This window comes from Paramisgurnus dabryanus, chromosome 10, assembly GCF_030506205.2.
Source record: "Paramisgurnus dabryanus chromosome 10, PD_genome_1.1, whole genome shotgun sequence".
Classification (NCBI taxonomy): Eukaryota; Metazoa; Chordata; class Actinopteri; order Cypriniformes; family Cobitidae; genus Paramisgurnus; species Paramisgurnus dabryanus.
This window is the reverse complement of record NC_133346.1, coordinates 11,364,731-11,376,768: the sequence shown is the minus strand read 5'-3', so window position 1 is coordinate 11,376,768 and position 12,038 is coordinate 11,364,731. Positions and strand designations below refer to the sequence as shown.

The 12,038-nt window shown below is 37.1% G+C and overlaps 1 protein-coding gene across 24 annotated transcripts in view; it reads left to right on the top strand.

Annotated features, from left to right (window-relative positions):
• Positions 1–12,038, top strand: part of dlg2 (discs, large homolog 2 (Drosophila)) — a 278,208-nt gene that overhangs the window by 92,800 nt on the left and 173,370 nt on the right. The window contains exon 1 of one of the 24 annotated variants that reach the window (XM_065259130.2): positions 386–529. The exons of the other annotated variants lie outside the window; for them this stretch is intronic. Within the exon in view, the coding sequence (XP_065115202.1) occupies positions 500–529 (30 nt within the window). The 5' untranslated portion in view covers positions 386–499. Of the gene's footprint in view, positions 1–385; positions 530–12,038 lie in introns of those variants that run through there. 24 annotated transcript variants of the gene reach the window in all.

Below are 12,038 nucleotides of genomic sequence, written 5' to 3'. Positions count from 1 at the left end.
GACATTTTTGTGTGATTTATTTCATAGGAATAATGCAAATTAGCCAACCTATAAAAATTCCCATTAGATCAGACTAAAAAACACCAGGAAATATGTGTGACTAATAAATAAATACCCCTGTGGGCTTTGCCAGATGCTAACATTACTTCAGCCACATAAACTAAAAAAGCTCTTGTTATAGTCTACCTGTCTACTGTTGGCTTCCTAAATAGAAACCGTGTTGCAGTACAGTTTGTCCGGTCGGGCACAGTGGCCCTCTTCTGGTTCCTACTTGGCTGCGCTCCTGCAGTAGATTCGCTGAGTGCCGCAGAGCGCTGGATGCAGCGGTGGGGAAGTGATTCAGGGCCTTCCCACATCTCCGGCACACGCACACACACAAACACAATGCACACAGTCTGCCCAGCGAAAGGGAAGCCACTCTACAGTGCATGCAAACCTCTTTACTTTCCGACCGACCGCCCATTCAAACGCACCCACACACTTACACACACAGAGAAGCATGCAGGAACAGAGAGAGAGGAACTCAGAGGTAAGACAAGCAGACTTTATGCATCTTGTCAAGTGCGGGGAGGACCATAAAACCAAAGTGATTAAGTGTTGTTCAACTCTCTAGTCGGATGATGTCGTAAACATTGCGAGTTGCATGTGTAAGTTGTTGTTTAGAGTGTTTCTGCTCTGACGTTAATGGAAATAACTGCAGGAAAGTGCCTAGCCCTTTCTCAATCTTTTCTGTATCACATCTGGTAGAGCATTGCATTAGCAGTGCAAAGGTCATGGGTTTGATCCCAGGGAACACACATGCTGATAAAATGTGTACTTTGTGATGCACTATAAGTTACTTTGGCTTTTTAATTCTGTTAAATTTTCCCCTTTTAATGTTTTCTTTGTTTTCTCTCTCTCGCCTTTTCTGTCTTACTGTCAATCATAATCCAGACGACTTTATTTATCCATCATGTAGTGGAGTTATATTGATTTGTTATACACATGACTCTCAGCTTAAAATAAGTTTGCACTACCCACCAAACTTCCCAGCAAGCATGCGGCTGTATGCCGAGCATAAGTCTTTGTTCATAGTTCATGCACTAAGACAGGCGTTTGTGGTCAGGTCTGATACCCCAATTCATGATGTTTTCTCTCATGTACGACACTTCCCCTCGAGGGTTCTCCACACACACACATGCATTTATAATAGCATGCATTAAGAGATGAAGAAATAGTACATCCAAGTATGTCGTAATGCGAACACCATCATAAGCTTTCACAGAGAAGTATCTTTGAGGACAATGAAAACAAGATAGGAAGAGCCAGAAAGAGTAAGTGAAAGGTGGAATGAATAGAGATGTACATGTTCCCAGTCTGTATTCACACAGCCTTCGTTGATCAGCTCCAATCAGGATCTCTGAGTACGTCCTTCATCTCATCTGTTTCCTTCAGAATAACACCATTGTTCACGTAGACTCTCGTGTTTCGACCTGGCTACAGACTGTCGTTTGGATCAAGACTGTGTGTGAGTGTGTGTCTGAGAGACAGTGCTCATGTTACCCGCTACTTTGCCTTGTAAGAGTGGTAAACATGAGCAGCTAACAGATGCAAGGGCTGTTCCTGTCTCACACTGATACACACACATACTGTAACAGTCTGACTATTCTGCTCATCAGATAACACCTAAAGGTGCAGTGTGTAATTTTTAGAAGGATCTCTTGACAGAAATGCAAAATAATATACAAAACCATATTATCAGTGGTGTATAAAGACCTTTCATAATGAACCATTATGTGTTTATTACCTTAGAATGAGACTTTTTATCTACATACACTGAGGGTCCCGTTACACGGAAGTCGCCATTTTGTGCCACCATGTTTCTACAAAAGCCCTTAATCGACAAACTAAAATAAAGTTATCTCCAACGATGACATGTTTGTCCAGTGGCGGCTACCGTAGCTTCTCTATGTGTTTCAAAAAGCGAGAGTTGAGCAGTGGACTGAGCTGTTGGTTGCAATTCGCAACCTCACCACTAGATGCCCCTACAATTTACACACTGCACCTTTAAAAACTGTTCCTGTTGTATGGGTATATTTGATTTATTGATTTGCTTTATTCATCAATGAGGTTTTTATAAATTTGTGTTACTGTTGGAGTTTTGGCAACACAAAGGTAATGGGTTTGATTCCTTGGGATCACACATACTGATACATTTGAATCCATTGTAAGTCACTTAAAATATAAAAATAAAATGCATAAAAATATAAAATGTATATAAATATAAAAGAAGCATACAAAGCGTTAAAGCGATACTTCGGCCAAATATTAAAATAACCCCATGATTTACTCACCCCCCAAGCAAACATATGCAGATATACATATGTCCATCATCTTTCAGATGAACACATTTGGAGATATTTTAGTAAATCTCCTTGCTCTTCCAAATCTTTATAATGGTAGAAAACAGGGATCAGGGAACAACTTCGGACTTTAAACCCCAAAAGTGCATTCATCCTTCAGAGAAGTAATCCACACGGCTCCAAGGGGTTAATAAAGGTCTTCTGTGGGTAATTGTGCGATTTTGTAAGAAAAAAATATTCAGATTTCAAACTTTATAAACTATATTAACTTGATTTCGGTAACAACGCCATCTTGGACTCACACAATTCATGACATAATTTTTGCATAGTGAGTGATGGTTGCGTTGCCAGTGACTCGCGTGAGTCGAAGATGGCGTTGTTGCTAGAAGCTAGTTATTATAGTTCATAAAGTTTGTAATATGGATATTTTTCTCTCAAAATCGCATTGCTTACCCGCAGATGACCTTTATTAACCCATTGGAACCTTGTGGATTACTTTTCTGAAGGATGGATGCACTTTTTTAGGGTTTAAAGTCAAAAGTTGTTCCTTGATCCCTGTTTTATACCATTATAAAGCTTGGAAAAGCAAGGAGATTTCCTATAATAACATTAAATGTGCTTGTCTGAAAGATGAAGGACATATGTACCTCAGATTGCTTGAGGGTGAGTAAATAATGGAGTAATTTTGATATTTGGCTGGAGTATCCCTTTAACTCATTCCCCGCCAGCATTTTTTGTGATTTTCACAAAAGTTTCACAAAATGCCTTCCAGGAAAATTTTCTTCTAAAAATATATAAACATACAAATATATCAAATGAAATAGCAGACCCTCTGCTTTTAAACAAAAAACAAAAAAAAACCTAACCCTAACCCTAAACAAACCAAATGGAAAAAAAAACGTTTCATCATATCTTATTTTTTTTCTCTGCTTATTAACTCTTAAATATGGGTATTTTTCTTAAAAAAAAAATTTTTTAGCAAAAAGCTGAAATAATTGCATTTTTGTAAAGGAATTTTGTTAGAAATCAGATTCAGAACAATTATCAAAACATACACAGAGTTTAAAATAAGTACATAATGTTTTTGCTTAAATTTTTTTATAAATTGGGTAAACCATCTAGTGGATATATTCTATTGTATTGTATCTAGTCTTATTACAAATTAACAGAAAACTTTGTTATGCAAATGTTTTCTCTTATTTGATGAGATAACTCATCAATGGCGGGGAAAGAGTTAAGTTTGTTATCATCTGAGATTCCTCTCTCGAGATCACCATGCACAGGCAATTTTATGGGATCCATAAAATTGCTGTTTGAAAGCGTTTTGATACATGCACATGCATAACCACCTACCGTAAATACTCAGAATGCATAATGACGTTTTTTTTTGTGCAACCAGTAATTTCAATATATAAACCGGTTGACTCAGCACACTGTGAACACTAAAGTTTCAGGACACGCTGTTCCCTCTTCACCCCGTTCTTTACTATTTTTAATCATTAATTCATTGACATTGTCAGGTGTAATTGATGGAGATGCTGAATATGGGGAAAGTTCATGACCCTATGACTGAAACTTGCAGTAAGCAGTTCGGTTGACTTGTTTTTCCTCTGACTGTGCTTTTATTACCCTAGAGTCCTAAAAACAAAATGACCTGAAAATGAGGAGGGTGTCCAGATACTGTAGGATTTTTTGGGACAGAGAGCGTCAGCATACTCACCACGCCATCACAACTTTGACCATGGAGCTCATGTGTTGTTTGCTAATTAATTTCTGTGAAATTGTACTTCTATTTTAAAGTACACAGATGCAGAGAGACAGTAGGAGGGATGGTGGGCTCTTGCTGTGTGTCCTTTTCTTTCCGCTGGACTCCTCAGCACTTATTACAGCTTATTAGTCACTCATTACACTTAGTTTGCAGGTGCACACAGGACAGAATTGTACTCGGCTGTAGCTCTGGTGCTTTTTACCCAGTAACTCAAGTTGTATTTGCTTTTAACTTCTAGTGTTGTATTCCCTATTGAATAGACCAGCATATGTTGTGTTTTATATGCTAGTGCATTGAAAGTTCAGTGGTCGACCTGCTTGCCCAGAAGGGGTCAGCAGGAATACGCCTGGGTGTATTAGGCCACCTGCTAAACCGGCCTGTACCAGTATTTTTCAGCAGGGAAATCAAATTCGTTTGGCTGTTGGCATGCAGATTCATGAATCCAGTGAAAACACATTAAATGCGTTTGCATTCAAATGAGGTATTTTAAAGGAAGTCTAATGCTTTACAAAAATCAACTCAGCGGCTGTTTTGAGATCCACACTGTCCCAGGTGTAAATCCAGGGGATGTCTCTGCATAATCCCATTTTATTGGAGATAATGGCATGTCATTGTATGTGTTTCTATGATTAATTGAGCGATTAGCCGGTGCTACTGGCTGTTTTTTTTTCTTTGGTGGAGACAGTACGTGGGAATTCTCCTAATTAGGTTTTCCATGTTGTGTAAGTAAACCTACGCCACAGGCTTATGTAACCCAATGTCATTCTTCCAATTTGGATCTCCCTTAACATACTCTTGCTGGCTTACAATCATTTTTTCATCCATTTTCCCTAGATACAGCTGTTTTCTTTTCACATTTGTAAACTGCAGTTAAAGGGATAGTTCACCAAAAAATTAAAATTCTCTCATCATTTACTCTTCCGACAACATGAAGATATTTTGAGGAATGTTTGTTAAAGGATTAGTCCATTTTCTTAAAAAATTTAGTCACCACCATGTCATCCAAAATGTTGATGTCTTTCTTTGTTTAGTAGAGAAGAAATTATGTTTTTTGAGGAAAACATTGCAGGATTTTTCTCATTTTAATGGACTTTAATAGAGCCCAACATTTAATACTTTACTCAACACTTAACAGTTTTTTTCAACGGAGTTTCAAAGGACTCTAAATGATCCCAAACGAGGCATAAGGGTCTTATCTAGCGAAACGTTTGTCATTTTTGACAATAAAAAATATACACTTTTAAACCACAACTTCTCGTCTAGGTCCGGTCCTGAAAGCGCCAGCGCGACCTCACGCAATACGTCATGACGTCAAGAGGTCACAGAGGACGAACGCGAAACTCCACCCCATTGTTTACAAGTGTGAAGAAAGAGGACCTTTTCGACGTTGTTGTATGTGAAATGATACCAATTAATGTCTTTGTGTCAGTTTATTGTTTAAAATAGTCCACAAATGTGCGTTTCATATATGTAACATGTGACCTCCCTACGTCACTACGCATTTACGTGAGGTCGCGCTGGACCGGACCTAGACGAAAAGTTCTGGTTTAAAAGTGTACATTTTTTATTGTCAAAAATGACTTTTGTTTCGCTAGATAAGACCCTTATGCCTCGTTTGGGATCGTTTAGCTGCAATTTTAAACTGCATTAAAACTGTTAAGTGTTGGGGTCCATTAAAAATCCTGGAATATTTTCCTCAAAAAACATAATTTCTTCTCGACTGAACAAAGAAAGACATCAACATTTTGGATGACGTGGTGAGTAAATTATCTGGATTTTTTTTAAGAAAATGGACTATCATTTAACAAACTCAGAGCCCCATACACTTCCATAGTGTTCTTTTTTTCGACTTTGGAAGTAAATGGGGTTCGTGATCGGTTTGGTTACAAACATTCCTCAAAATATCTTTCTTTGTGTTCATAAGAACAAAGAAAAGTTTGTAACATGAGGGTGAAAAAATTATGACAGAATTTTCATTTTTGGGTGAACTATCCCTTTAATGAGTGTTTTATGTAAGGAATAATTGACGACGGGCCGTTGAATTATTAGAAAAATAATGCACACCCCAGGTGGTGATGCGGCCACGACACAAAGCGGAGTGGCCGTTACACCTCGGGTGTGCATTATTTTTCAATAATTCAATGGCCCGGAGTCAATTATTCCACTTATACTACGGTAACCACACCACAAGACATCAATCACATGATATATTTAAAGGGATTTTTCTGGTTTTGGTACTTAAATCGTTATTGTGAGTAGGAGTATTTCTTCTGCGTCTCATCCAACAACTCTTTTGGTTGTAACAAAACATCATTTAAAAAGCTGGCAATGGTTGATAGCATTAATGCAGTTATTAATGAAGTTATTAGAAAGAGAGCGAGAGCGACAGAGACACAGAGAGAGAAAGAAAGAGAAAGAGAGCGAGCGAGAGAGAAAGGGTGAGCGAGATAGAGATTGTGTGAATGAGGCTGTGCGTCTCTAAACAGTGCTGTTATTGCCTCGGAAAATCGTCTGTCATGTTGTTTTTGTTAGTCCGTTATCACAGTTAACTATGCAAAGTGATATGGAACTGTAATGTTGTCAAGAGAGTTGCCTGGAACTACATTCGCCGTACAATTCCCAGAAAATAATTGCACACCTCCGAACATTCATCAGCTAATCAGATTCAAGCTTTCAACGGACCCGTATAAATTGAGAGAATCACTGTACTATAGACGTTGTGTCCTACAGTATAATCTCCATTTTAAACGAAAAGAACAAAACAGGTTTATTTGGAGATATCATTCTCTCAGAGTGGAAAATGACTTTAGTTTCTTAGTTAAAAAAAACTTCACAGATGAAGTTGAACTGAACTTGAAAGTCAAACACAGAAGAGTTAATTATTAGTTCTTGTCAAGGAGTCACTTTCTTTGCATCCCACTTGAGAAATCTTCCCGACCCTTTAATGTAATTCCCAAGAGGAGACTCAGAGCTCATATCTAATTGGCATTTGCCACTGTAATTAAATAGAATCAAATTTCTAATTAATTTTCAGTCTGCTGCGCTTTATGAGTTTAACACCAGCAGTTCAGCCTCAAGAGGCGGTCTGTCCTTTTGACACTGTCCACAGAGAAAATCAGGAATGATTCTCCAGACACGTTTCTAACACTTTTACCTTGACGCTGAAATTTGACCATGAAGTCACTTCTAATGTAATTGGTTTGTAATAATTGTGTATTTGATGTAATTCAATATGTTTGCGTGGTTTATGGTCCAATAAACACATTATGTTCTACATGCCGTACATTATTGTTGCTCCTCTAAGCCCTGCCTCTCTGAAACTTAATATTTTGAACAAAGCACATAGTTTTGAAAGGAGCAGTGTGCTCTGATTGGCCAGCTATCCGGTGCGTTGATTGACCGAATACCTCCAGGGCCTGGAAATGCCTGGACGCTCCTTACCATATTTAAAAGATCAGCTCCCAATGCAATGCTGACAGGAGTTACTTTAGTACCTTATTGACATTTTGGGATTTGTAACTTTGCATATCATTAACATGTACTAGCACACACACACCAAAGGAAATGTAAAATCATGATTCGGAAAATAGGTGCTCTTTAATATATTGTTTTTCCTAATATATTCGTATTGGGAGATGAATATGTATGTATGTTAATAAAGTATACTGTATAAAAACAGCATATATAATAATTTATGATTTTATTCCTCTAAAGTTATGTAATAGTTTTATAGGAAATACCTTGTATATGATTTTATTACATTATTACTGTATTCATGGTTTCACGAGTATATAAGCTATAGTATCGGTTGGCACACCCATGCAAAAAGCCCATCATAAGTGCATCATGACACATTTACAGACCATTTGCTCCAAACCCCTTGAATGCTATTTGTAGGTTGAGATCCTTCTTCCTTTGTTTACATACAGGCCAAAGTGAATGATACATAGATGAAGATGTGTTTCTCTCCCAGCCTACACCACAGAGGAATGATGCTTTACTGTAATGCCATTATATAGCACAGATTGGATATGCCAGGGATGTTCAGGCTGTCCCGCTAAAGGCATGCTGAAATATTAATGCAGACTGGAGAGGGTTTAACAGGTATGCTTCATTCTGATGGTAGTGCAGAGAGGAAAACAGGTCTCCTAGAGACATTACTGATGTTGCAGCCTGAGATAGCCAGACTTTTCTTCTTGATCTTTTCTTTTGAATGAATGAATGAATGAAGCTTTATTTGTCATTGTACAAGTACAACGAAATTACAGCCATCAACCTGTCCATACATACAATACATAAAAACAAGGGGGGTAGACAGAACAGGTCAACAGAGCATTGAGAAGAAGTACAGCATTACATGTCATGTCAAATGGGACACCTTTTGGCATTATACAAGCACAGGTAATAGGCATGAGCCATAATTTAGCATTGGTATGTTTGTAGAAATTAGATAAATTATTTCTGCATGATATTGTACAAGATATAAGTTCTCAATAGATTTTTTTTTTTTAAAGATTGCATTCAAAGAGGCCTGGCATGAAAATCTGACTTTTTCCATGTTTAAGTGCTATAATTAGGTCCGTAGTGCTTCTATCAACCTGGGCCCGGTTCCCCGATAACGTTCACTCTTAGCGTGCTAAGAAGACTCAAAAAGATATATCTTACCAAAGTTGTTGATGTTCCTAAGTGTGTTCCCCGAAGTGTCTCTTAGGAAGCTTCTTAACACGCTGCCTGTTAAGAACGACGTACAATGGCGCTGTCCCAAGTAAAGGTGCTGAATTATTTGCGATCGATCATTCAGGGATCGATTTTCCACTTCACGCGAAGGTGCATTACGACGTTAAGAAAGACAACACGTTATATACAAATGGAACATTACTCAAATTATTCCAGTCACATTTATTTTAACATAGTTTAAGTTATCCGTAAAATATAAACTATTAATTAAATTATCAAATTGTCAGTAATACGGGTAGACGAACAGGGTATCCCTCGCTATTTATCCACCCTCCTTATCCCGTTGTGCCACTTGTGCCGCTTCTTGACATGGGTTTTGACTTTAAAAAAATATGTAATACACCTTTAAAACGAATGTTAAGGTACTTAACAATCAGAATTGATAGGCAAGCAGCTGCAGTATTTCTGTTTAATGCGGTATTGCTAACCATTAATGTTTTCAATAAAAAGCAACCTAGTTAGATAGAGAATATGGTCTGAGAAGATCTAGCAGCTCCATAATGAGTTGTCTTGGAAGGCGGTTTTTTTATTTAGCCACGTCAGGCAAAATGTCAAAAGGTTTAAGGGTTGACGAATAAAAAAATTGGCATGGATTAAACAGTTACGCGGCCGGTGTTGTGTGGAAGTCTGATATGTTTCCCTTTAGTGTAGTGTTTTTATAGCATTTTTATCACATTATACGTTTATTATTTATATACATTGAAAGTTTTAATGGCTACTGAGATGTATATGTGTGCATTTATGAAATGTATCTTGACTGTTCTTGATTGTAAGTCAATTATTTTTACAGTATGAATCATATTATATGTATAATATATATTTTTATATAATATATAGTTTTAAAACAAACAGTAGAGAAAAGAAGAAAATGACAGGCTATATGTTAAAAGACATAAAACTGTCAAATAGGAAATATTTAATAAATTGTATTATAGAATACATGATATTATTGCTTTTTAGTATAACCAATTGAAATCTTTAATCTTTCTAAATAAATTATAAATGTAACGTGATGAAAAAGCTATAAACATAGAGGGAACAGACTTCAATGAGGAACAAACACCGGCGCCGTCTTTGATTCATTAGTTCTGATACCAAATAAAGTCAACTGCATAAATAGTCCTGTATCCATTGCAAACATATTTTATTATAAGTCTTAAAAATGCCCATAACATAAAATCATTGTCAGCATACCATAGTTTGACTTGTACTGCGCTGCGCTGATTTCTAAAGACAGCGGCGATAGCGTTTTGCGCTCAAACAACGCTAAGAGAGAGCTTACGAATGGTCCAGACCAACCTTACGAAAGTGTGACTTACAGAAGATATACTTAGCATACGAACGTTTTGGGAATCGTGCCATAGAGTTAAGAGAGAGGTTAAGGAATAGGTTAAGAACTACTTAGCGATAAGAACGTTTTGGGGAACCGGGCCCTAGAAAATGTGAAAAAGATCAACTCAGTAACTTAATTTTGATAAACCATTCTCTGCAAGCACGTGAAAAATTAGGTCGTTGAAATTTGGCTCTCCTTATGATGTCATAAGGAGCTCTTATTATAATAATACCACCCCTTAATCTGCACTATCCAACCATGGCACAGCCATTTAGTGCAGAGAGAAAGAGAGAGAGAGAAAATAATTTACAGCACAATTGAGTTTCAATTGCAACAAACCACCATCATTGCGATCAGTGTTTGAATTTCATCCGTTCATTTGCATTTTAAAGGACCAAAACGCCACATTTTTGCAAATTTGTAATAATTAATTATCTATATGTTATTTTGAGCTAAAACTTAACATGTGTACTCTGGGGACACCAAATATTTGTTTTACATCTTAACCTCTCGACGCGCACTAGCTCGCGGACGGAAATACGTCAGTTTTTTTTAATGCTGCTAACAATATATATATATAGCCTACTGTGTACAAACAACAATAATTATAACACTATTATACATCGTTTAAAAGGTCTAAGGGTTTAGCATCAATGTATGGTGTCCGTTTTGAGATTAAATTGCTCTAGTATCATAAATATAGTATTTTATTACAGAAGTCCACACTGTCAGAAAAAAAGGTACAAAACTGTACCTTCTCTGTCACTGGGGCTGTACCCTAAGTTTCCGTTTGATACCTTTATAGGAATATAAAACAGAATACAATTTTGGGTAGATTGCCGTATGTTTTGGACCTACATTGTTAGAAAAAAGTCAAAATATGTACCCTAGCTGTCTGTGGGGCGGCACCCTTTAAGAAGGAAATTGTATGGACCGTTAGGTACAGATGTGTAAACATTTAGTACAAATATGTACCTTTGAGATACTAATATGTATTTTTGAGGTACTACTAAGCTCTCTTTGGTCCCAGCATGTCCTTCTGAGGTACTAAAATGAAATCCTTAGGTGCAAAGCTGTACTTTTTGAAAGGGTACAGCCCCAGTGACAGAAAAGGTACAGTTTTGTTCCTTTATTTCTGAGAGTGCAGATAACAACATGCATAATATAAACTGACTCCTTACCTTTGTGCTGGTATAAGAAACGCGAATCGAATCCAGTCTGTTTCAGATGTGTGAATAACCCATAAAAACTCTCCAACAAAGTACATCCAATGACCAGTTTTTTCCACAAATGCGTATAATCCGTGAAATATGGATATATTTTCCATTGTTTACATCAGATTTCAGATGCACATCTTGTAATAGATTATAATATACAATCTGAGGACTATTTACATCGTAACACTTGTATATGAGATCACACTCGCGTTCAAAACCAGCGCTCAAACTTGATTGTACAAGTAGGCGGGAGTATAATACATAATATCCAAACAGCGCTGTCAAATATCGTGACGTCATCTGACTCGCGCGTTCCTCCAATGACTTCATGGAAAATATTGATAGACAGAACGTGTAGCCAATTAGAACACGAATCCAACGATCTTTGTGTGAAGCTTTATTTCCTTGTGTGGATACGGCATTTTATACGCTTATATAAGGATAAACAATAAAAAGAACGAAAGTGTATGCATGTAAACAAAATACTTTTATTTTGTGGCTGACTGGCACTTAGAAAAGGCACTAGTCTTACAAAAACTCTTGCAAGAACCTCTATTGAAGGTCTATTGACTTCAAACGTGAAATATAACTTCTTTAGACTTTTGGCTTTGGCCTCATTGCATTTCTAGGTTTCACACATA